General features: G+C 51.3%; 9 protein-coding genes across 9 annotated transcripts; 6 read left to right on the top strand and 3 right to left on the bottom strand.

Moving 5' to 3' along the window:
- Positions 1–2,029: 2,029 nt before the first annotated feature.
- INS49_014218 (uncharacterized protein) lies at positions 2,030–5,025 on the top strand (the record flags this gene model as incomplete). The annotated part of the gene is made up of 2 exons (XM_043174909.1): positions 2,030–2,426; positions 2,450–5,025. 2 exons carry the CDS (start codon positions 2,030–2,032, stop codon positions 5,023–5,025), a joined length of 2,973 nt encoding a protein of 990 aa, XP_043021854.1.
- Positions 5,026–5,583: 558 nt separating this feature from the next.
- INS49_014219 (uncharacterized protein) lies at positions 5,584–8,097 on the top strand (the record flags this gene model as incomplete). The annotated part of the gene is made up of 1 exon (XM_043174910.1): positions 5,584–8,097. One exon carries the CDS (start codon positions 5,584–5,586, stop codon positions 8,095–8,097), a length of 2,514 nt encoding a protein of 837 aa, XP_043021855.1.
- Positions 8,098–9,345: 1,248 nt separating this feature from the next.
- INS49_014220 (uncharacterized protein) lies at positions 9,346–11,229 on the bottom strand (the record flags this gene model as incomplete). Its single annotated transcript, XM_043174911.1, has 4 exons — positions 9,346–10,055; positions 10,117–10,251; positions 10,308–10,512; positions 10,567–11,229. The coding sequence occupies 4 exons, from the start codon at positions 11,227–11,229 to the stop codon at positions 9,346–9,348; spliced, it is 1,713 nt and encodes a 570-aa protein (XP_043021856.1).
- A 2,172-nt stretch (positions 11,230–13,401) lies between these two features.
- Positions 13,402–13,928, top strand: INS49_014221 (uncharacterized protein; the record flags this gene model as incomplete). Its single annotated transcript, XM_043174912.1, has 2 exons — positions 13,402–13,696; positions 13,759–13,928. The coding sequence occupies 2 exons, from the start codon at positions 13,402–13,404 to the stop codon at positions 13,926–13,928; spliced, it is 465 nt and encodes a 154-aa protein (XP_043021857.1).
- Positions 13,929–15,384: 1,456 nt separating this feature from the next.
- INS49_014222 (uncharacterized protein) lies at positions 15,385–16,267 on the top strand (the record flags this gene model as incomplete). The annotated part of the gene is made up of 2 exons (XM_043174913.1): positions 15,385–15,718; positions 15,768–16,267. The coding sequence occupies 2 exons, from the start codon at positions 15,385–15,387 to the stop codon at positions 16,265–16,267; spliced, it is 834 nt and encodes a 277-aa protein (XP_043021858.1).
- A 232-nt stretch (positions 16,268–16,499) lies between these two features.
- INS49_014223 (uncharacterized protein) lies at positions 16,500–19,045 on the bottom strand (the record flags this gene model as incomplete). The annotated part of the gene is made up of 3 exons (XM_043174914.1): positions 16,500–17,339; positions 17,394–17,912; positions 19,016–19,045. The coding sequence occupies 3 exons, from the start codon at positions 19,043–19,045 to the stop codon at positions 16,500–16,502; spliced, it is 1,389 nt and encodes a 462-aa protein (XP_043021859.1).
- Positions 19,046–20,275: 1,230 nt separating this feature from the next.
- Positions 20,276–20,950, top strand: INS49_014224 (uncharacterized protein; the record flags this gene model as incomplete). The annotated part of the gene is made up of 1 exon (XM_043174915.1): positions 20,276–20,950. One exon carries the CDS (start codon positions 20,276–20,278, stop codon positions 20,948–20,950), a length of 675 nt encoding a protein of 224 aa, XP_043021860.1.
- Positions 20,951–21,373: 423 nt separating this feature from the next.
- Positions 21,374–22,123, top strand: INS49_014225 (uncharacterized protein; the record flags this gene model as incomplete). The annotated part of the gene is made up of 1 exon (XM_043174916.1): positions 21,374–22,123. One exon carries the CDS (start codon positions 21,374–21,376, stop codon positions 22,121–22,123), a length of 750 nt encoding a protein of 249 aa, XP_043021861.1.
- An 817-nt stretch (positions 22,124–22,940) lies between these two features.
- INS49_014226 (uncharacterized protein) lies at positions 22,941–24,806 on the bottom strand (the record flags this gene model as incomplete). The annotated part of the gene is made up of 4 exons (XM_043174917.1): positions 22,941–22,947; positions 23,286–24,097; positions 24,153–24,198; positions 24,730–24,806. The coding sequence occupies 4 exons, from the start codon at positions 24,804–24,806 to the stop codon at positions 22,941–22,943; spliced, it is 942 nt and encodes a 313-aa protein (XP_043021862.1).
- Between the last annotated feature and the right edge of the window lie 157 nt (positions 24,807–24,963).

Raw genomic sequence — 24,963 nt, forward strand, 5'->3', positions numbered from 1 at the left:
GCTAGGATCAATACATACATTGTGCTCAAATTGGAAGGACGGCCCTGTCAGACGCGACTAGGCGTGGTATGGATGTCGACCGTGGTGGGGCGTCAGCTTCACTAAAGTAATAAAGCGGTCACACCACTTTCAATAAAGCCATGCATCAACCTACAGGTACAACTTGAGTCTAGCCTTCCTCGCTTCTATTTCGGGAGCGGGATAAGGAGACCTAAACTTGCTATTTGTAGCGACGTGGCTCGTACTTGCGTGTCACCCAAGAAGTTTTGTACGCCGATGTTGCTTGCAACTCACGCACTCACTGTTCCTTTCCGCCAAATGTTCCCATTAAATATTGCGAGTCAACTTTTACGACAGAGATCGCCTGCGCTTCCGAATGCACCCAGAACGCCTCATACAGTTCCTAGCTACTGTCGGCTGTTGGGAAAGTGGGCTGGTGTGTGCCGAAGCGCCGGGCTCGCGGGCACCGATTGCTACGCCCTTTGAGCTGGGACTGGAGTTGTAAGGAGACGAGGGAAATGCATCGAGACTGCACTAGAATGATTAGGGTCTTCTGTCGAAGGCGTGGGACCGAATCGCTCAAGATTCCCAGCACCGGAGTGCTCTTGGCTATAATTTAACTCGAGACATCTTACCATTGTGACGGTGCGGCTCTTAATATTCTGCTGGAATACCCAATGGGCAGATTGGTTATTATGGTCTTTTGGCCGGGAGGTGGAATTCGCTAGCAGTAATTCTATTAACCCTCTCAACCATGCTTACTGCTTTTAATTCCTGAGAAGTAAATCCAGGGCGTTGTAAGACCTGTCCATCGACTACAGACTATGCGCGGAAATATCAACCATGTAGATAACCCGGCGGTCTTCTCATTATAATGTCCCTAACCCTGATTCGCCCCAGCCCCTGAATTGCGACGCGAGGTTCGCGTCTATACCTACCCTATAAGGAAAACTTAATTTTTCCATGACAGGCTTTTTCTTGAATACATTACTTTTCGTATAACTCAATTAAATTATTATTAAGCAGTATTTAGAAAAAGATATGTATCACGCCTTTATGGCAATGGCTGGTGGTATAGTTTAGTGGCTTGTTATAAGCATGAGAAACATTCAAGCCTTATATGACGAGAAATGCTTGTAAAAATTCTTAAATTATACAGCCAAGATGAAGTTGAATTAAAAATATCCTTACGACAAAACCAGAAGTTGAAAAGCCAGATTTAGGCCAGCAGGAAGTTAGAGGAAGAAGGTCCAGGTCGACCCAAATGCAGCTTTTGCCAATATTGAAGCTGTTCGGAAGGCACAAATCGAAGCCGGCGAGGCGTCCCCTGACGACTACGAGGTCTCAAAAGCATCCTAAACACCAAAGGAAGAGGGTTCGTGTATCGTGGTGGGCGGGAATTGAGTTGGGAATAGTGGCATGGTGTTGCCGTTGGGGGGCCGAATGTGGGTCAGGGACGTTAGCGCTCTTTTGGCGCCTACTGTGCCAGCAATGGGTGAAGCAAAGCTGTACCACCTACAGGTAGGTGAGGCCTCCTAATGCGCAGTGCATTATCTCGCATGTGATTGCTGCCTAATCCAACATGGGGGTAATGCTACTGAAAACAAGCACCACAAATACAGTGGAGCAGAGTTCTGCTAGAAGCCTCAGCAATACGCTTGAGGGCACTCTAACGCGAAGAGGAATAAAAGAGGGCCATAGTGCTTAGGGGCAAAGCAAATAGTCACAGAATTTGCAAATTATAGCTTTAAAAATAATAGAGGGGAGTTGATTGTTCTGATCAGAATGAATCTAAAGCAACGAAAGGAAGCCGAAGCTATTATGATAGCCTTCGGAGAAAAGAATAGCCGAAATGCCTGCAATGCATTCCCTGCACCCGACAACACTACTCTACCCTGTGCTGTCATAGGACGCGAAACAGCCCCTTTTCTAGACGCCGGCTGGGGATTCTTCATCTACCCCCTTCCTACAGAGTTATACGACCTGCCTGCAAATCGCACCAACTCGCTTTGTCCTAAATTGAAATATCATGGAACAAAACAACAATGACGGGCCAGTGGCCACATGCAATACATCGGATGTTGTGTCATCGGAAGCCTCCAACGTCATCACTTTAAACCAGCCAGATGATACTGCAGGTGGATCCAATGAGGAGTTGATCAATGTCTACGAGGAGCCGGACACCACAACCATAACAAAGCTGGATGCCCGCAAGAGCCAGACAGAAAAGAAATACAACCTTGACATCCACTGCGACAAGGACCTTGAGCGCCTTAGCATCAGCCTCCACGAAGAAGTCGACGACGACCAACGCATTATCGCTGAGGCCGCTACTAGAGAACAGGACAAGACCCATGCACGCTACAAACTTCATTTCTTCAAAAAAGTTGGGAGCCTCTTTATCCCGATAGAATGCTGGACGAAGAGTGGTTTATTAATGACCCGGAAGTCATCCCCGAGGATGATCCTGGATATCTCTGTGATATGTGCCGGCACCTGGACTTCAAGGTGCTGTTCACCAAACGTGGGATTCCTGGTAATAACACTCCCTACCTGCCCGCCCAGCTGGAAATTGACGGTATGTGGAGGATAATGCAAGACGACAACAACTGTGCTGTGTGCGGACTGCTGCGTCGAAAGATCAACGAGAGCGGAAGCTTATCACAGATATCAGATGGTGATATCGCAGGTGGCCGCTTCAACATAAACGTGCTAGACAATGGCCCGGAGTATGCTCTCAGTTTGGAGATTGATATTCGAGTCAGTTCAAAGACGGTTGCGAGATTTGTATTGCAGAGACTTGAAGAACAACCGGAGCAGCCCCTAGCGGGAAGATTTGTGCAGCAGGATCGAGCTGACATGGATGGCTTGAGGCAATGGCTCCACATCTGCGAAAGCAATCATCCGTCTTCTGGGAAAGGACTCGAGCTCGATATGGCCTCATTTCGGGTCATTGATACCAAGGAACTCTGCATCGTCGAAGTGGAAACGCCATGTCGGTACGCCTGCTTGTCTTACGTGTGGGGGGAAGGCAGTCAGACGCAATACAATACCACCACGAAAGACAGCCTAGAGGCAGCAAACAGGCTTCAGGTAGTTGAACTACCTCAGACGATGAGGGACGCAATCAAGGTCACCCAGGAAGTGGGCTTGCGGTACCTGTGGGTTGATGCTTTGTGCATCCTCCAAGACGACTCCGAGGATAAGGCAAGACTCATCCCGAAGATGGGTCCAATATACGGCAACGCTACGTTAACCATCATCGCCTCGGCAAATACCAATCCGCAAGATGGCCTTCCCGGAATGGGCAATGTGCATCGCCATGTCGCACAGGATACAATAAGGATCCAAGGCATCACTGTGGCCGTGGCGCTCCACGACCCGCGTCAACCGATCCACGACATCGATGACTCGGTGTGGAACTCACGGGCGTGGGCGTTCCAGGAGCAGGCGCTCTCAGAGAGGCGTATCTACTTTACCCATTCGCAACTGATATTCAAATGCGCCCACAGTGACGTGATGCTTGAAGAGGCCGTCCCGGTTCCCGAGATGGCGTTTCGGCACCCTTTTATCGACGACCATGCAAGCGCAGATGTGATGCACTTGGTATGGACAGATCCATCACTGAGCCAATTTACTCGCAAAGGCATCTTCATCCGGCACAAGGAGGCAGTAATCCTGAGTTCCGAGGAATCGGACACGGAGAAGAGCATGAGCCAGGAGGAGAAGGACAAGGCAACACCTATGTTCAAACATGCGGTAGATGCACCACGCGACTTTTTGAGCTCGCTAGGTGATACTGACGATACGCCTTGGGACTCGTACCGCCGTGCAGTCGAGGACTATGCGAAGCGCAATCTTACCTGGGAGGTCGACGTCCTGGACGCCTTTGCTGGTGTGGAACATATTGTCCGCCGTGGCATCAATACCAAGTTCTGGTTCGGAATTCCGTCGTTTGCTTTTGAACAAGCATTGCTTTGGCAGGCTAGAGAGCCCCTGAAACGAAGATCCAGGCCCCGTTTGCCAAGTTGGTCATGGGCTGCTTGGCGAGGTCAGGTATCCTATCAGGGGAGAGGTTGGAAAAACTGTGTGGTGTATGACCCCATGCCCGTAGCACGTTGGTATGTCCTGGTGAGCCCGCAGACGCTCATTGAAAACTTCAAAGCCGAAGAGGAGAGGACGGAGGAGGAGGTACGAGCTTACACAGAGAGAGTGACCAGCTGTCAGCACCTACATGAGCTCAATTTCCACGCCCTGCGACACCTGGGCAACGAGGGCAAAGATGGCTGGGTTGTCGAGCACAACGAAGTGTACAACCGGCACATTTACTCTCATGATGCCTATCCTGGGGTCAAATTCACCTACCCTGTCGACCTCCCGGGTGAGACCATCCGCGACCGCCCAGAGGCAGGGCCGAACGGCATTATCTTTTTCAAAGCCCATGTGGTTCCGGTTGTCCCATACGACATGGAGGAACACAGTTTCAAGATGAAGGTCGAAGACCGATTCCTACAGATCGGGTTCAACGACGAATCCCGCTCATCTGACTCCCGCCCCGCGTGGCAACGGATCGTCTACCACCAGGGATACCGCGCCGGGTTCATCACGCTAAACAACAAAGACTACGTCGACTTTTGTGAAGCTGACTTCTGTGAATTTCGCCTGGCTGCCATCTCGCGCGGGAGCCTGCCCCGCCTGCTTCCGTCAATAAAGGGAAAGGACTGGTACTGGTGTAATGAGCCGCGCGAGATGCAATCCGAACTGCTTCGCGAGGAGTGGACCTCCAACCGCAGCTTTGTCAGAGCGCCTGACGAGGACGTGGAGCCGTCTACGCGCCCCCAGAGAGAGAACGGCGATCCGCACTGGGACACGGGTCGGCTCGGGGGGGTTGGCATTTGTGACGTCTATGATGTGTTGCTTCTGATGACGATGGATGGAATTTCCTGGAGGTTGGGGGTGGGTAAGGTTAATACCCACGCTTTCTTGGCGGCGCAGCCCGAGGAGATGCTTGTTAAGCTTGCTTAGTCTGAGGTGTGTAACATGAGGCTCTCCACCTGCCAGTGGTAGGATCGGCGAAGATCCATCGTCTCGAAAAGACAATGTTTGGCTTATCGCTCGGATACTCCTACAAATAGGCGGAGGGAGATCCGAACGTGCAGCTGACGGGTCTATATAAATCACGCTCGACAGTTTGCCCGAGATGACAACATCACCACGGACGACGACCGCAGGCGAGGTCTCGAGCCCAAGCCAATTCCGGCAACTCACACGCCGAAACGACGCACCTTGTTCCCGCGTTCCCACAGAAGACTATGCGGGGAAGTTACATTCATCATGGGTACTGGGCAGGCCTCTGGGGAAATTAGGACCGAGGAGGCCCTTTCCATAAGTCGTGGCAAGATCTACCATGCTAACAGTCTTTAGCCTAAAGTGAAGCCATGCCAAGCACTTCGCTGCTGGAGGTCCCAATAATTCTTTCTCCAAATACACCCCGCAATGAGGAGAAGAGCTGTATATAATTTCGCCTGCCAGCTCGCATCATGAACTTGGAGACTCGTTGGCAGGTCGAACCAGCACGACAAGATGCGCACGCTACTTTGGCTTGTCTCTTTTGGCTTCGCTGCCGCTGAGAACGGGATCGACGGCTGGTTGCGGTATGCTGCGCTGCCAACCGAAGTCCGCGGTGACAATGCCGCACCAAATTCTATCGTCGCCCTGAACAACACCAAGACCAGTCCCGTGTACGTGGCTGGACAGGAATTGCAAAAGGGCATACTTGGAATTCTAGGTCAGAGCGTCAATATATCCTCGGGAGCAGTTGGGAACAAGTCGACGATCACCGTCGGAACCGTTGAGTCATTCGCCTCGACCGGCAATAACATCCCTGAGCTCGAAAACGATGGGTTCTGGCTCGACACCAAAGACGGCAGCGTCCAGATAGTCGGACAAAACGAACGAGGCGCCCTGTACGGTGCATTTGAGTACCTGTCGATGCTCGCGCAGGGAAATTTCTCGGAAGTGGCATATGCCAGTAATCCGAGCGCGCCCATCCGCTGGGTCAACGAATGGGACGACTTGAATGGCCATATCGAACGAGGCTATGGAGGCCCATCCATATTCTTCACGCCCTCCTGGGCCATTGCCGATGATCTTAGCCGCGTGTCTCAGTATGCTCGACTGCTTGCATCGATCCGCGTGAACGGGATCATTGTCAACAACGTCAACGCCAATGCGACCCTTTTGAACGCAGCAAATCTCGCGGGCCTCAGCCGTATCGCGGACGCAATGAGACCATACGGCGTCCGAATTGGCATCTCGCTCAACTTCGACTCCCCAAAGACACTTGGCGGCTTAAATACTTCAGACCCGCTGAATCCTACGGTGATACAATGGTGGGATGAAAAAGTAGGTCAACTACACGAGCAGGTGCCGGACTTGGCCGGGTTCCTCGTAAAGGCCAATTCGGAGGACCAACCTGGCCCGCTGACGTACAACCGCACACTTGCGGACGGTGCAAACCTCTTCGCCAAGGCTTTGAAGCCTCACGGCGATGGCGTCGTAATGTTCAGGGCCTTCGTGTACGACCATCATATCAACGAGTCGAACTGGAAGAACGATCGGGCCAATGCTGCATTGGACTTCTTCAAGGACCTGGACGGCCAGTTCGATGATAACGTTGTCATTCAGATCAAGTACGGCCCAATCGACTTCCAGGTCCGCGAGCCGCCGTCGCCATTGCTCGCAAATCTGCCTAACACCGCCATGGCCATTGAGCTTCAAGTCACCCAAGAATATCTGGGCGAGCAGGACCACCTTGTGTACCTCCCTCCGCTCTGGAAGACTATCCTCGATTACGACCTCAGAGTTGATGGCGAGCCATCGGTCATTCGCGACATTCTTTCTGGGCAGCGCTTCGACAAGTCTCTGAGCGGTTATGCGGCTGTCGTCAATGTCGGGACGAATACGACATGGCTGGGAAGTCATTTGGCAATGTCAAATCTGTATGCCTATGGTCGCTTGGCATGGAATCCTCGAGATGACGAGGTGGCTGTGCTGGAGGACTGGACGCGGCTCACTTTTGGACTTGATGACACCGTCATTGACACCATCACCAAGATGTCCCTAGAGTCATGGCCAGCCTATGAGAACTACACAGGCAATCTAGGGATCCAGACGCTGACGGACATCACTGGCCCGCACTACGGTCCAAACCCAGCCTCGCAGGATGACAACGGCTGGGGCCAGTGGACACGCGCGGACGCGGACTCGATCGGCATGGACCGAACAGTCAAGAACGGCACCGGCTTCTCCGGCCAGTACCCGCCGGAAATCGCAGCGATGTACGAAGAGATTGAGACTACCCCCGATGACTTACTGCTGTGGTTCCACCACGTCCCATACACCCAGAAGTTGAAATCGGGAAAGACCGTCATCCAGCACTTCTACGACGCGCACTACGCGGGCGCCGAGACGGCCCAGACGTTCCCGAAGCAGTGGGCGGCGCTGGAGGGCCTGATCGACGACGAGCGCTTCAGCGACGTCGCCTTCAAGCTCGAGTACCAGGCCGGCCACTCCATCGTCTGGCGCGACGCCATCAGCGAGTTCTACCTCAACAAGTCCGGCATCGCCGACGAGGCGGGGCGCGTCGGCAGCCACCCGTGGCGCATCGAGGCGGAGGACATGCAGCTCGACGGGTACAAGCCCATCTCCATCGTCCCGTTCGAGGCCGCGTCGGGCTACACGGCCGTCATGACGACGAGCAACACCACGGCCGGCACGGCGTCCGCCACGGTCGACTACCCCTCCGGCGCGTATGACATCGCGGTCAACTACTACGACGGCGTCGGCGGCCGGTCGACGTACGAGATCTTCCTGAACGACGAGTCGCTGGGCCGGTGGGCGGGCGACCTGGAGTGGAAGCTGGGCCACCAGCAGTGGCCGGCGTTTGCGCCCGACGGCCACTCGGCGGCGCGTGTCACGTTCCGGGACGTTCAGGTCGAGAAGGGCGACGTGCTCAGGATCGTTGGCCAGCCGGATGGCACGGAACCTGCGCCGCTCGACTATGTGGCGTTGTTGTCAGCGGGCGTCATTGATTAGATTACTGCGACGCCATCGCAAGGCTTGAGAATTGATGCAGAAATACAAATTTTTTTTTTTTTTTTTTTTTTTGGAAAACGGAGATTCGCACCCCCTAAATCAGAGGGTACACTCATAAATGCTATAGCTGGTGCACGGTTAACGCCCCACACCTAAATTAATATAGTGAAACATTAAGTCGCCCTTAGCAACGCTATAATTAACAAACTCATTAGCATTTCTCATCATTAATGTAGCTTTTTTACACTCTCTAAGGCGTAAATTACTTAATTACATGGTTTTTAGGTGCTTATTTAGTTTATATAAACCCTTCTCGCTATTATTATCGCTAATAAGGCCCTTAATAATCATATATAAGACGTTACTTAGGCTTTATGGCACAAAAGCTTAAAATATATACCAAATTGTGTGGATTTTAAGAGTAGGCTGGCTTAAGGAAGAAAAGAGAGGAAAGAAAGAAAGAGGGCTTTGGAGGGGCCCTTTGGGCTGCAGCTGTGGGGCAGGAGGGGCTTATCCAACCAAGCTGTAAATAATTTATACCTAGAAATTAAAGTAATTTAGGGCTTATATTATTGTTATAATATAAAAAACATGAAATTTAAGGGATTAAACATTATTTTTAATGGTAAATTAATTAATATTAATAAATAATTAATTAATTTAACTTAGCGTTAATATAAGGTGGTTACGTTAAGTTTAATGATAGTGGAGGCTGCATAGGGCACTAGTGGTTGCAAATCATGTGATTATGTATGGGTGTACCCTCTGATTTGGGTGGTGCGAATCTCCATTTTTTTTTAGAAAGGTTGCAATAGTTGTCACGCGTGAAAAGCATCGCTGTTATGGAGACTGATGAAAGTTGTCAGATCCTTAAAGATAATTTGAGCGGTATAGTGCGTTTATTAGTGGACAAGTATATCACAACATTCCCTCTCCGATTACTAACACACTAATTGAGCACAATTAAACATCATGCGCACTCCTCTAAAACATCTCTTTCCTGTCGTTAAGGCTCAGCTGTAGGTTACAGAATGAGTGTGATGGGGTCCATTTTGCCATGTTTGGTTATGCCACTAGTAGACACACACCATCAGATAGCCTGTTTCTTTATCACTAAGTTTGAGCTTGACGGCCATCGATGTTTGAATGCCTCTAAATCTCCTGCCCTGTCTCTGCCTGAATAGTTTCCCATCTCGCCCCTGTCATCGTTTTATACAAGTTCAATAATACCGACGCACCGCAACATGGTCATCGGACTCCTTCTCCTCTTGCAATCATATCATCAGACATCTCCTCGTGGACTCCCTTGAGGTAATTATCGAACTTCTCAGCAACCTTGATAACGTGTCGTAGGTGTCCCCATGTCATCGGCTTCTTTTTGAACTGCGCCAGCTGCCGAGCCGTGGTGATCGCGATGCGAATTTGTCGTCCATTCATCTCATACTCAGCCAATTCTTCGATATATGATTCGACAGTGTCGTAGTCGATGTTCTCCTCCCCGATCAGTCTGAGTCTGCTGAAGAAGTTCCTCCAGACCTTAGTACGCTCAGCCTTACCAAGGTTATCATAGCGCAAAGCTAACTGGATGCGAGACTTGAATGCTTCGTCGAACACCCCGACTCGGTTTGACGTAAGAACCATGATGCCTTCGTAATACTCGATTACGCGGAGGAAAACGCAGACCAAAGCGTTCCTCTTCAGGTCGTTCAGTGTCCTCTGCTCCAGGAAGACGTCGGCCTCATCCAGCAGAACGACACAGTCCCACCTTTTCCCGAGGCTCAGATTTGATTGGAGATGCTTCTCTACCGCCTCTGGCTTCGTCCCCATATCACCACAAGTGACTGCGTATAAAGGCTTTTGAGCAAGCTCGGCGACACTCTCTGCAGTGAATGTCTTGCCTGTGCCGGGTCCGCCGTGGAGAAGCATGATGAAACCGTTGCCTTTGGATCCAATCCAGTCTAGAGACGTCAATAAAACTAAACTTGCTGTCAAAATCACGATGCCAACAACCAGACTTACCAGTATTCTTACTCGATGCAATCCTATTGGTGATGAGTGCTTGGATGAGGTCTTTGGTGTCTTCATCTATCACAAGGTGATCAAACGCCTCCTGTCTCCATTGTACTTCTTGAATACAGTCTACATCCAAATCTCCTGGCTTTCGGTTCAGTTCTGGTTCGTGAAAATGTATTTGCAGTGTGGCCACTTACTCCAAAGTTTGCCGTGCATGTCAAAACCCTTGATCCTTGGAGGAAACAACATCAACTCGTCGCCTTTTGGACCACCATCGTCGCGTGTGAGATCGAAAACCTCAAAGTCGCCTGGCTTAATCTTCAAATATTCGTCATTGACTCCCGGCCTATTCGAGTGGAGCCCTCTATAGGCGGTGAAATCTACCATGTACCTTGCGTCAAGCTTGACTAATTTTAGCAACGTCTTTATAGTGATCCCAGGTACTGATTGACTCACCGTGCTGAGCTGCTCGTCTGTATCCTGGCTTTGGTAAGAAATCAATCGTTGACAGCGGTATTTCCAGTAAGTGTGGCCTCTCTCCTTGAGCTCTAGTCTTCTCTCTTCGGTCTCAAACCTCAGAGGCATTCCGGAAAGTGAATAAACAGATCTTTCCGCATCGTCCCTACTGTAAGGATCGCAGTGATTGAGTTCCTCTGAATAATTCCAAAATTTTCCGTCATAACGATATGTCCATGCATCGATGTGCCATTGATGGTCATCATCAGAATGATGTGGCCACGACTTTGCTTTGTACGCCCTGTCGTGGCTTTTCTCCTGAAAAATGAAAACTTCACCTGGCGCAATCAAGTACGGCATTGTAGAACTCGTCACGAGGCCTTTCTGAAATAGGCTCTCGGTCTCCGAATACTCCTCTTCGTAGTTTTCATCTATCCAATCTGTCAAGAGCTTCATTAGTTCCTTCTCGTTGGAAGGCAGTCCGTCAATAATCCCAGTTCGTCGACAATGAAACCAGAACGTATAAGGACTTCGGAGGCTCTCTTTCAAGTCCAGGTTCAAGTTTGGAAAGTCTCCGAAGTGGTGTCTGGCGGCTTCTTGAAACGTCATAAAAGCGTTCTTCATGTCGTCGCTGACCAAATTGACGTATGTCTCTATAGGCATGGGAGCCGGAAGATGAAAGCCAGCTTTATTAGCGTCTTGGACTGCCTTTAGGTTCGGCATGTTCATCACGTCAAACCACCTATCAACCAGAAAGGCTACATTGCCCCTGCGATGCAGCAACGCGTCTAGACTTCCCACTGTTTGATTGCACGCGAGTTTGAATGACTGGACAGCATCTTCGCGGATTGTAACCCAGCTTGGCCATCCCAGAAAAGAAGTCTCGACACCATCAATGCGATTCAAAATCTGGAATACCGGTGGTTGCCTTGTCATCGACTCCGTCTTCGAGTTTGAGGAGGACGCCTTTCTAAGGCCAGCAACCTCAGCCTCCAGTTGCTTAATTCACTCTTTAAGCTCCGCGATTATATGATCCATGCTTGATCCTGTCTGTTTGGAAGGTCGGTGGGCCCAGGCACACCTCCTGTTGGTGCGCTTGTGGATTCGTCCATAATATGTTTTGTCTGTGCCACTATGGGCAGCTGGATATGCTCGCGAACTGATACTCGGCCTTAAATCGACTGATCCAGAGCCGGCGATTGATTCGATGTGCCACAAGAAGGGGTTGGATGTCCAGAAGATGTTAGAACTCCAGTACGAATGGTGTTTGTGGCAACAATGAACCGGTAAGCCAGTTGGAGTCCAGTCTGACCTCGTGACTTCATCAGGTGCCTGAAATCTAATATGGATCTTGTCCAGGAGCCGTAAGCTACGCCTCGCTTTGTTCCTTCCCGTGGTGTTGCTCCTCTTTGCCGAAGGGCTGGGTGACTGGGTCACGTACCCACTGTTCGAGGTTGTAATGATTGCCAAATTCAGATCGAAGTGGTGCTTCCGTAAGCTGCTCATCAAATTTCAGGTGTTGTTGGCGCTGTCGTCTCTGGAATCGATGTGGGTGGTTGGGCGGTCGGTATGCTGCGCTGCGAAAGGCACAAAGCGCTCAGATTGTAAATCAAATGTGGATTTGATATCCTGATCGAGCTTGTCGGTAGATTCTAGGCTGCTCGTTATCCCAGGCGATTCTGAAGACCAACTGTTATGTCGCACGAGGTTCTCACTGTCTCCAGTCTGAAAGCTCGGGTCCCAATGTCCTTCATCAAGACCATAGCCCGCCTGGAAGGCATCAGATATTATAAGATGATGATCCAGTGTGATGAGACCTACAAGTATTGCTAGAAGTGGTGTGACGCAAAAGCGGACCCGCTACTGCTCTGCAATAGCGTAGCCCTTATTTTGTGACAAGCGGCGTACGACTGAAGTGTTAGATACCAGATTTTCACATCCAATACAGATGCAGCCTCATATCATTTTGGGAGAATGAGAAGATTTACACTGAGCGGGGGTCATGCCATTCATATCTTGGTTGGGGAATTCGGTGCTACCTAAGAACCTGTACTGAAGGTCAATGTGAGTTGCAAGCATTGGTGGGGGTCAATGGGGCTGCTTACTTGCAGCTGGAACGATAACTCAACGTCATTGTGCATGCGGTTTAATCCCCTCATTTGATTCTGCTGGATTTCGAAGCGAATTTCGAACGTCGAGGCATCTAGGATACTAAGCCATGGATGATTAAAAGCACCTCGAGATTTGGCACGGCAAAGTCGGGCACCATGCTGGCTACAGGTAAGAAATCCCAAAGACCAGAACAATTGGCGAGATAAAATTCTCGCAGGCCTATCTGTATTGACAGACTTTGAAAAGGTCATCAAGCATCATTCAGCAGGCGTACGAGGCTGCTGTTGACCGCTTCTGCACTGATCTTACACATGATGATCGGAAAAAACTCCTAGCTCGAGAGGCAAACAGTATCCATGATATCCATGCCGCTCTAGCAGTGTACCATGCTCGATACAATGCAAAGACATGTAATCAGGAGACGAGGAAATGGATCACGCGGCTTACCTCAAAAATTCAGCATTATGGCAATGTCCTAGACGTTTTCGTACAGCATCACCCCGAATACACATCCTTGGCCGGGCGGACTTTCAAGCTCTTACTCGTTGTAAGCGACCTTTCGGCTTTCACATAGTTACCAAGCCCTCTCCCCCAGTCCGCTCAAAACTCTGCAAAATACTCATGATATCTGAGGGGGACCAAAATCACGAAGCAACAGTGACACTGCTTGCAAAAGCCCTCTCACAAATTGCGGATGCTCTTCCTCGGATTGAATTTTCGACAATGCTATACCAAACCGACCGCATGAAGTCGGCGTTAGAGAATCTCTACGCCCAGCTCATCAAGTTTTTCATCAGGGCGATTCAATGGCTCCAAGAAAGTCCACTTCAACACATCTTGCATAGCATCACCAGGCCGCCCGACTTACGGTACAAGGACCTTCTCGAGGATATTGACTGCCACTCCCGCAGAATTGATCAGCTCGCTGTCTCAGGATCACAGGCTGAAGTAAGAGCCATTCATATGGAAGTTGTTGACGCACGTGCCACTGTCATGGACATAAAGAAAATGATGGCCGGTGCGTTCAGGATTGATCATATTGGTATCGTCTCTCCAATTGGCCGTGCTAACATTCCACAGAGTTTCAAGCAATCAATTCTAGTACGGCTATCGACACGAACCAACGATTAACTGATATTCAGTTCTCCAACATTACCTCCAGCATGGCAATTTCTCCACTAGGAGATCACATAAAGACACTCCAGCACCTTGTGCTCATGGCAAAGCGTGCTAGGATGCCGGAAAAGTAGTCCATCAGAGTCTATGTTCCTCTAGAACACTGATGGCTTGGTCGAGCTCGGTTGTACCTGAAACGGCGGCAATCAAGGGATCCTTCAGCATCCGACTTTCCGTGAGACATTTCTGTGTTGCCATAATTGAACAGTTGCAGCAGTCAAGCGTCACTGTACTCTGGGCGTTTAACAACATGACGAATGACGTCAGACCTTCCGATCGAAGCCATATCTCGTCGGTGGACATTCTGAAGCACTTGACAGTTCAGGCCTTGAAAGCAACAAAATCCTCCGCCCACGAGAAGGCCCTTTCGGTAACTTGCTCTCAATTTCAATCTTCTACGACGCCAGAGGAATGGTTCCAGATTTTCGAATGTGTGGTTACTCGACTCACTGGGCCTGTCTTCATCATCGATCATCATGTCCTGCACAACGTCAGCCTTGCCGTAGAAGGCTTCAACTGGTCAGCAGCCCTGGTAGCACTCATGAACTCGCTCTCACAACGCAGCACTCGGACTATCCTCAACTTTCTACTCGTCGGATATGGTCCAACCACCTCAGCTCAAATCAGCACTACACACCTTGGTAACAAGATCGTGAGCATCAAATCTCCACGAGCCGTAAAGTATCGCAATAATACAGGGAATCGAGGGGCAGCGGTGAAGCTGAGGCAATCCTGGGTTGACGGAGTGTGAACGATTTCCACGATGATTCACACCTGCAGTCGTCGTCGCATGTGTCAGTGGAGTGGGAATACCGCTCCACTTTAGGCCAGGTCCCAGGGGAAATCGCACGTGGACGGGGGATTTGGTATGGGCATCAGCTCCGCTTGAGCCCAGCGTTAGATCGAACGTAGACTCAGATTTTGCGGAAACATCATGCCCGGAAGTCATTCGAAATGCAACACTTTGGAACAGTTCAGGTGCAAAAAGGAAGAACATACAACACCGGGTATTCGCTGGTCGTCACCGACCCAACTACTAATCCAGCTGTTACCAGCTTGTCTATGGGAGAGCGGACGGGATCCCGAATTTTCTGGTACATATGGTCGTATGTGCTTGGTAGTGGGGTGGTGTTTATTATATACCAAAAGTTAATCTTTTCACTGCTGCCTGCTATGATTTTTGCGTATGTCCACCAGAGTTTCCACAACCGGGGTGAGGTGTGTTATGCTCTGCGTCATATAGCTCACAAACAATGGCTCCATGCTACCGAGAGGAGCTGCTCCGACTTTTTGGCCCTAATCGGCCACCAAGGGTGCCACCACGGCCCTGGTCTCCCCCAGAAGACCCTGACAGGCCCTCGCTGCCCTACCTGCCGGGATTCCAGACACACATTCAATCACATGTTGCCCCTGCGCCCTTTGGCAGCGAAAGACTATACGGCTCTTGGCCGCGGGAACAGGTGTCCAGCGACGAGCTGCAGACCTTGACGCAGAGCGCTCTTGTCGTGTCACCCGCCGATGGAGGCAACGATGGCATCTTCCGACACGGAGGTCCAGTCAGAGATGGCCCAGCTCACAATAGCCTCGCATATCGGGGTTGGTTGCGATGCTGGCGCCCAGGTCGTCGTCTGCACCGTCGCAAAGCACGGCGAGCCGCCTTTCGAGGTCGTCGCTAAGATATATGACGCGCTCTACTACCGCTTCAGCCACAGCATAGCTTCGCGGCCGCGAGACGTCACGGCTGAGGCGGACAAGGACTACGCCACGGAGGCTGCTGCATACAAGCAGCTAACCACCGCCGGTAAAGCAGGTCAAGCCACTCCGGCGTACTACGGATCATGGACATTCGACGTCAAGCGGGGGCGTACAGCAGACGAGGCCAGTCCCCCTTGTGCTTATAGAGCACGTGCAAGGGTCGAATATCCGGGGCTTGCGGATCCGGACCAGTGACCCTTTTTGGGATAGCCGGGACACCTTTCACCTTCCCGAGAAGTATCGTCTTGAGGTACTCGCGCGCGCCATGGATGCCTATGTGCGTGCATTGCATTGCGGCGTTGAGCAAAACGATTTCGCCGATCGTAACGTTATGATCAGTTCCAAGGATACGAGCATTACTACAGACATCACCGGTACCGGCATCCCTTGTGTTGTGGTCGTCGACTACAACACAGCGATTTCCTACAGCTGTACGCTCGGCGGGAGAAGTACAGAGGAGAGTTCAGCTTTGCCTGTGAGCCCTGTGCAGTGGTTTTGGAAACAAGCGGTAGGCGGAGATTTCCTTGGCTGGGTGCCGCCGGAGTGGGAGGCTGTTCGGAAGCCAATGCAGGAGTGGCTTGTGCAGAGATTTGGCAGTGAGGAACAGAGGGCGTTGTACGAACCAGTCGCCAAGGAACTTATGGTTGATGAATGGTAATAGTCCTATGAAAGATATCAGGACACGTTGGGAAGACCAGCAAAGGTCAAAGATTATGAACGTATAGAAGATCTTCAGCGTTTACTCAAGACGGAACCATAGCATCAAGGACGTTGACAACTTAATGGCCTGAACTTTCAAGAGCCCCCTTGTCGTTGTCATGACTTCCTTTGGTCTTGAAAGTTGAAAGGCCGTTTTTGATGAGATTGAATACGATGAACTAGTTATGTACCTAGGTAGCCTTTTCACCCAAGATCTGTACGCTCTGGAGAAGAGGTGTGGCGTTGGCCTGAGTGACACTGAATCGAATCTGCGTGGCCGGAACAGCTGTGCCCAACCTATCGATCCGTTTATACCCGAGTGAAGTGCCATTGACGGCCGTCTGATACGTTCCATCCACGGCAACCTCAATTGTATAACCACCAATGCGCTGACCTAGAGCAATGTGCTCCTGAACTATGAAAGCATCCACCGAGTACACGCCACCGAGGTCGATCTCCACCCACCCCGTGGTCTCGTTAGCATCGACGGCCCAGTACGTAGCGGTGTCATTGTTGATCACATTGACCGGTCCATACAGCGCCGCGTCCCCGTCTCGGATGCTGCTCACAGTCGTGTTGAGCCCAGGCGTCAGGATCTCCCGGTCAATGAAGGCGTCGCGCAGTCCCTTGAAAGCCACGAGCGAGTCAACATCCACCTGCTGGATGACGCCGTCCGTGTCAGGCGGCACATCAAGCAGCAGGTTGACGCTCCTGGCCACAGACTGCATGTACATATCCATCAGTGCCTGCGCCGTCTTGGGCGCCTCGCTGGCGTGCCAGAACCAGCCGTCGCGGATGCGCGCGTCGGCCTCGGCGGGCGTCCAGTACAGCCCGTCGCGGACGCCGCTCTGCAGCTCCTCCCCGCCGTAGCGCGCGTCGTCCTGCGTGCGGCTGATGGTGTGCCAGTTGGTGGCGACCGTGACGCCGTCCTCGTTGCCGACCCAGCGCGCGTCGACGCCCTGGTGGCCCCACATGACGGCGCCCGGCTGGTGCTCGCGGATGATGTCGCGGAACAGCGCCCAGTCGAACGTCTGCACCGTGTCCGAGCCGCTGGCGCCGTCGAGCTAGATCTCGAACAGCTCGACCGCGGAGCCGTCGCCGAGCGCCATCGTCACGAGCTCGGTCAGCTGCGCCGCGTACAGCGCGTTGTAGTCGCCGTCCGTCGCGTCGCCGAAGTTCTGCGGCTCGTCGTAGATGGTGCCCGCGAGGCCGGGCTTGGGCATCGCGGGGTCGCGGTGGATGTCCCATGGGGACAGGTACACGCCGAAGTTGATGCCGTACTTTTTCGCTGAGGCGGCGGCCAGACGGACCACGTTGGTCCCGATCCCCAGGGCGGTGCGGTTCTTGGCCCACGCGCCGTTGTCGATCTTGTACGTTGTCGTGGACGTGTTCCAGAGCGCCATTCCATCGTGGTGCTTTGGGGTTAGGATCATGCCAGTCATGCCTGCGTCGGCGAATGTCTTGGCCCATTGGTCTGTGTCCAGGACGACGGGGTTGAAGACATCTGGCGGGCTCTGGCTTCTTCCCCACTCCTCATCTGTGAAGGTATTAGGCCCAAAGTGGATGAAGGCATAATATTCTAGTTCATGCCAGGCGGCCTGTCGCTGTGTGGGCACACGGAGATATGCTGCTGGCGGGCCAGCTTGGGCATGAGCCCGAGAAGCGAACAAGGCCGATGAGCAGACCAAGGTGAGGAGAAAACGATGGCACCAGCCAGATGCCAAGCAATTCGATGATTCCACCATATTTGCAAAGAGGTTTCTTTACCCTGGTGATAACTAAATATCTACAACAATAGCTGAGTTTTGACGAATTGGGACCACTTGGTGTACTGGTTCGTTAGAACCGTGTTTCCATTGTTTGTGCAAAGAGTGAGGAGTCGGCACGTGCCAAACCGAGCTGTAATACAACGAACATTTGCGCAACGCGATATTTTCTCGTTTCCTCATGACGTATTACATCCTCCCTCCTACAATTTTCGGATGCGCTAGGCCTCATCAGCTGGCCTGGACAATGCAGAGACTGGGCGCGTGCGGAGGGGAGTGGTGTGGGCATAGAATGGGCAGGTCATGCAGGAGCTTGCCGCCCAGTGCCTTGATCCTTCATTACCTGCAAGCGGTCGCTCTCATTATTTGACCGTCAAGTGCATATCTTATCAATATGAGGAATCTCTTGGCTGCCGTTGCTTAATAGTGCACTTCGTAAAAAAAAATTTTCAATTTGCTTAAATAGGGCGAAGTCTAAAGAAGCCCGAGGTCACTGCATGCTATCGAAGTGGAAGTTTCTTGTCCCCGTGTTTTGCCGGCGTCTTGTTGTCAACCTTTTTCTCCGTCATATTCTTGCCATTCTGTTCCGGCACCCCTATGTCTGTTACCTTGCTGGGTGATCTAAAAACTGTCGGCTTCTGATCCTTACCATTTCGATTGAATAGTCTAAGCAGGTCCAGAAAAGTTGCGGTTGTAGTTGTCGGAACTTATAGACCTCTGGGCTTCGTTGCCGCGTTCTCTTCAACACCGGCATCAATCTTGCTCGAGATAGGGTGACTGGTATCGGCCATTCCATGAGTTTCATTTATTACCAAGCCTTGAAACGCTTTCAATGCCATCTTATTTTTATCTTGACGGGCGACGTCGCCAGAATTCACCCTTTTACTCGCAGACATAAAGGTGGCTGTTTTGTTCCGAGGCGGTTAAGCGACCTGCTTGACGGCGAGAGTGCTCTTAGGGTCTGAGGCCATATCTTATGATTAGGGATGGAGAGGTGGATTCAATGTATCTGATGGCTGTTCTTATGTAATTGGCGATGATGGAAGCAGTAGGTCAATGAGAGGCAAGGCAAAGATGCAATGAATATATGATGAAATTGGGTTTTGATGACTTGATTATATCGAAGCAAGTGTCACAGGGACCAGTAGGTTGTTGTGTGGTATTTATTTTCAAAGCTAGAGCGGAACCGGCGGCAGCAGAATTCGCCAGTTGTGGACTGATGCCAACATTGACCGCACGTAGAACGTTGCGACTTGAGGCTAGACCGAGGTTTTAAAAAAGGCCGACCTGCTGAACCAGCCACATGGGCCCACGAAAGGCCCAAAGCTGAGGCGCAGCATTTGATGTCTCTGTGGACAACAAGATACTGAACCAATTGGGGCCGACAAAATGAGTGCATTGCAATAAAGAGAAACGTGGTCGTACTTGTAGTGGGCTTTTGGCCCGGGCTAATTTTCTGCAGCCTTGTGGAGTGTGTAACCCCAAAATAGTTCTAGTCCTGTTGGTTCACTGATTTCCAAGGTTACCCATTCCAAGGCGCACTTCGATCTCCAAAACAAGAAACAAAATGTCGCGCGCCGTCAACCCATCGGCCACTTTTTACCAGGTCAATCCTAGGACATTTCAGTTCGGCAATCGATTCACTCTCTCTATTCAATACGGCGCTCAGCTACAATGCACTCCGACGATGATAATCTTCTGCAGCTGGTCCGAAAAATATGCCCCGAGCTGCCCGGGGCTACGGCCGGCCCACTGAGACTTTGGGCTCCGCTTCAAGACCCGGACAGACCCAGCCTGCCCTACATACCAGGCTTCACGGTGCAGATCGTGCCTCACGAAGCGCCTCTGCCTTTTGGTAATGAGAAAGAGTACGGTCCCTGGCCCCGCAGGGTGCCCTCCGCCGCTGAGCTGGAAACAATGACGCAAAGCGCCCTTGTTGTCTCTCACCGCCGTTGGAGGCAAATTCGACCACTTCAACTACGATCTCTACACCAGAATTATACCAGGGCCAGACCGCACAACTCACTGTTACTTCCTATATTCGTGTCGGCTGTGGCCATGGTGCCCAGATAGTGCGTTGTACCGTTGCACAACCAGGCAAGCCTTTATTCCAGGCCGTTGCAAAGATCTTCAATGCGTTATATTACCGCTTTACCCACGATCTAGCCAGAAGACCCCGCGATACCACAGCTCAAGCAGATATGGATTATACCAGGGAGGTTGCTGCTTATAGTCGCCTCATGTCCATCGGAGAGACAGGCAGAAGTATCCCAAAATTCTATGGATCGTGGACTTTCCAACTGCCTATCGCAAGCCAAGGAGTTGTATATCAGAGGCCAGTGCGAGTGCTCTTGATCGATCACCTTGAAGGGTTGGATTTGCAGAGCTCACGCATCCAGAATGACTACCTTGCGCACAACAGTCTAGATGCATTCCACCTGCCCGAGGACTACCGCCTAGAGGTACTGGCGCGGGTTTTAGATTCTCATGCGTGGTTTATGCACTGGGGAGTTAACCATGGGGATCTGGCTGGCCGTAATGTGATGCTCGTTACCGATACCAGCGCCAAACTCAGCACCGGCAACAACAGCATCATCAGTATCCCGCGCGTTGTACTAGTTGATTTCAACGTGTCTACTGTTTATAGCTGTACCCTTATGGGCAAGCACTCTTTTGAGAACCTGGCTCGCCCAGTGAGCCCCATGGAGTTGTTTTGGAAGTGGTCTCTGGCTGTTGACTTTGAAGGATGGGTCCCTCGAGAATGGGCAGACTCTGAAAGGCTACAGCAGCAGTGGCTGCTGCGGAGATTTGGTAGCGAAGAGCAGAAAGCCCTGTACGAACCTGTGACCAAGGAGCTTGAGTTTAGCATCGATTAGTTCTCATCCTTCAAACGTATGAGCATTTCACATCACATTGTTCAGTTGCCTCACGAGACCTGGTGTGGATCATAGCAGCGCTCTTGCAACCAAAAAGGCTGTTTTCGTATACTGTGCCGCAGGGAATGCAATCAGTCCCACTTGGAGAGCAACTTCCTGTCGCAGTGTTTACACTTTATCGGGTAACTTCCGGCCAGTCTATCTCCGTGGAAAGGCCCACCAGACCATTATGCAGCCAGAGGAAAATAGACAAGAACCAGATATTACATCCCTGGCAGGCCTGTTGGTCTCAATATTCTATTAATAACGACCTAATGCGGCGCTGGCTGTATCAGAGGTGTGGGCGGAAGGAATGGCCGCTATTCTGGTTGCACTCACTCCTAGGCCGAAAGCCAACTGAATTCGTTACAGGGTCCGTTAGCGATGAGCCAATCGATCGCGCGTGCATGGGTTGAATGGAAGATTAATTACCAGTTGGACAGGGAGCATGTATACCTGAAGGAGCATGCCACCCAATATTTCAACGAAAGCGACGTGGTGCGAACAGCGGCCATGTATCTCGTGCATCCAGTCGTGGTTGGCCTCAATTCCGATCTAGCCATGTACAGCATAATTGGACTCCAGTTTGAGGATGTCCACAACCAAGTTCGAAGCGATATTACCTTTTACCGTACGATGCAGAACCGTTCCCGCCCCATCGCTGTGCTGGAATTCAAGCGACGGGGTGTCATTAAACCGGCTCAACTCAATGATGCCATCATCCAGGGCGCCAACGTCGGAAATATTACTCAACAACAGCCAGGCCAACCAAATGGAACCACCAGGATGCAGTATGCCTTGAACAAAGCAAGCTCCTATACAAATAACTCTTTGTTCAACAACACCGATATGTATAGGTTGGTTTGCCAGGCAAGCGCTTATGCGGTTACCTTCCAAACTAGGCACATCGTGTTGTGTGACTGGAATTATTTGGTCCTCTGTCACTTTGTTGCCATGCGCTTCGCGACCGCCACTACGCCTACCGCCGATGTTGGAGACTTTATCGAGGTCCAGATTATCCCTATGGGCACCACTTCTGGGCGAGGCTTAGCGTTTCAAAACTCCATTGGTTCCAAGCAGTTTCAACCCGCACTGCTTGGCTTCCTAAAAGACGCCTATGATACAACTCCCTAGGTGTTACCAGACCCTCAAAATTGAGACGCTCGATCTAGATTTCAACCTCACCGACGCGAAATCTTCAGCGCGGTGGGTTATCGGAAGTAGGCCCACTACCTAGCAGCGCCAGTGCTCCATTTGGGAATACAAGTCCCATAAAGCCAACTTCCCCTTTAGAAAATAAAACATGAAGCACATTTAAGATGTCTATTTCCCAGTGTCAAAGTGCTGACGAGACAATCAACCAGCCAACCGGGTGATGTCAAACTATCCTACCGCTGACAACATTTGAAGAGAACCATGGAATGCTGCGTACCTGGCTACCGGCCCTCTCCATCTCGCCCTTCCGCAATCCGCTTGCCCAGAGCTGCTCGCCCAATTTGTCTGCCAATTAAACGCCTCCTAACCAGTAATCGCTCTTCCTATTAGGACTAGTAACATGTAGATACTAAGCAGCATCCCCACATCATGACCTGGTATAGCTTCAGAACTTGTCTCATCAGCCTTTCCCAATACTAGTCACCATACAGGTACAGCCACATATGGGCGCTACATACCAGTACCGCATCACATTATTCCAGATTAAGCATCAATTCAATAGCAGGAAGCAATCACACCTAGGCACCTAGTTTTCTCCATAGGATATCACACCAACTTCGAGTACACCATTGAACCCTTCTATGACAGCACAAACTAAATTAGGCATTTGAGATTCACGCATCTACCGCTAGCTATAGTTAGTTCAAGGGGCGCCGCAAGGCAAGCATGCAAGAAGGCAGCCAGCTCGCCATTACGGCGCAGCCCCCTTAGCCAGTGGCTACAGTATATAAACTACCTAATCACTATCTAGCAATTAGAAAAAGTACTGCATAGCTTGCCTACCAGGTACTTCTCAGGGTATACGACGCTGCCAGTACGGTGCGACTGACATGGCCAATCACGAAAGCGGCAGCGCGGACCGCGTCACAGTTATTACAAGAAATTGACACATTAATATTAAACACCTGCTGCAGCACCAGTGGTAACAATGTTACTACAATCAGCTTCCTTACCTAGGAGCCAACTGAAGCCCTTGATCTGATCCTCGCGAAACCTCTGACTCGCTTTGAGAGACGGGAAAAAGCCCCAATGACCGTGTGGCAGGCCAGGATAGACATCAAGTCTGGTATCAATTCCATACCCATTTCTTAGCTCATGTTCATAGATGAGTGCATCGTCTCTGAAGGGATCCATCCCACCAGCTTGTAGGAAAGCCGGGGGAAGACCCGCGTGACCTCTTGGGTGGTTGAACGAGGCAAACCAGACACCGTCATCTTGATCGGGCTTATAACCATCCATAAACATGTCCATCTGCGCAACGTTGACAACGAGAGCGTGCCTGTTTTGCTCATGCGATAGGGCAAACGGCTTGAATCTGGCCGGGACCCTCGAGTTGGGCAGGATCACTGGGGCTGCGAGGTACTGCCCCGTCAATGGAGGTGAAAGACCCTCGTCCCGGGCCAGATGGACGACGACCGACGCAAGATTTGCTCCTGCCGAGGAACCTCCGACAATGAAGCCGGCCGAGGGATCGGCACCCCACGAATTGGCGTTTGATGCGGCCCATCTGATACAGGCCCAGGCATCACGGGGCGCGCATGGAAACCGATGCTCGGGCGCCAGCCTGTAAGACGCCGAGATGCACGTGGCCCCAAAGGCCGCGACAAGGTTCCTGCATGTCTGCTCCTCACCCTCTGGTGATCCTATACAGAAGCCTCCTCCGTGAAATAAGACTATCAGTGGGCTGTTATTCTTTGAGGCGTCCTCTGGTTGGTAGAGTTTTGCCCGTAGCTTGATGCCTTCTTCGCTGGGGTACCAGAGTTCTCGTTGCGTGACGCCAGCAGGAGGTGGACCCAAAGCATTCATACCCTCCCTGTCGCGCTCCTCGGCCTGGCTCTTGAATGTCTCCAGGCTGTCAAAGTTTGGTGGCGGTAGGTTGGTGCTCTGCAAGAACTAGATATATCATGTCAGAAAACGCGACGAGTAATTACTGTTCAGACGCACTTACGGCTTCGAACTCTGGGTCAATTTGGCCCAGAGACAGTTGGTACTCCCTATCAAGCATGGTATTTGTCGAAGAACAGGATTATCTATCCTTCCCTTAAATAGTCCACTCAAGTTTCTGTCTACGGAAGCCGGCGGTTCAGATACGGTCTTTTTCTGCAGATTCTCGCTAGCAAGCCCTGGAATCTGCTGGGTTGGTTGTTTTGTTCCGTACAGTCTGTCGTTCGTCTTGGTTGAATAAACGCATTTGTGCCAAGTCACTTTGCCGCTTGCCAATCCTGTCCTTATATAAATTATCAACGTCAGACCAGGCCTGTTTCATTCTTGTTTTGTCTCCCCATTCTTCTTCCTGCAAAGCGCCGTTGGTGATGCCCAAAGGTGGGCACGGCGTTTGACGTTTCGGGACTAGCCGTCGGTGTCCAGTTCCGCCGCCTATGGCTTATTCCAGGATCAGCTTGTGATTTAGCAAACATTAACGTAAGGTAAGAGATGCAATGTTAAGCGGCTGTGGAGAAACCCGGGGCTTTGCGGGGTTCAAACCACCGCCAGTGCTGTAACGAGGTTCGGAGTAGTTAGCTCACGCCGGCTGTCCGACGTTCCGGCTGGTCCGGTTGACCTTCTTGCGGCTCACAAGCCTGCCGTCATTCTTGCTGAGCATGCCGTTACCGGCGCAGGTGTCCTTGAAGCTGACACGCGATACAGTCAGTTGCACCTACCGCGACCATGATTCTAGCATCAGATATCCCGTTCAACGTGGATTCACTCCAGCCTCGGCCTTCTCGCCAAGTGGGACCTCACAGAGCCTGTGAGGCCTG

This window comes from Diaporthe citri (assembly GCF_014595645.1).
Source record: "Diaporthe citri strain NFHF-8-4 chromosome Unknown scaffold_7, whole genome shotgun sequence".
Lineage (NCBI taxonomy): Eukaryota > Fungi > Ascomycota > Sordariomycetes > Diaporthales > Diaporthaceae > Diaporthe > Diaporthe citri.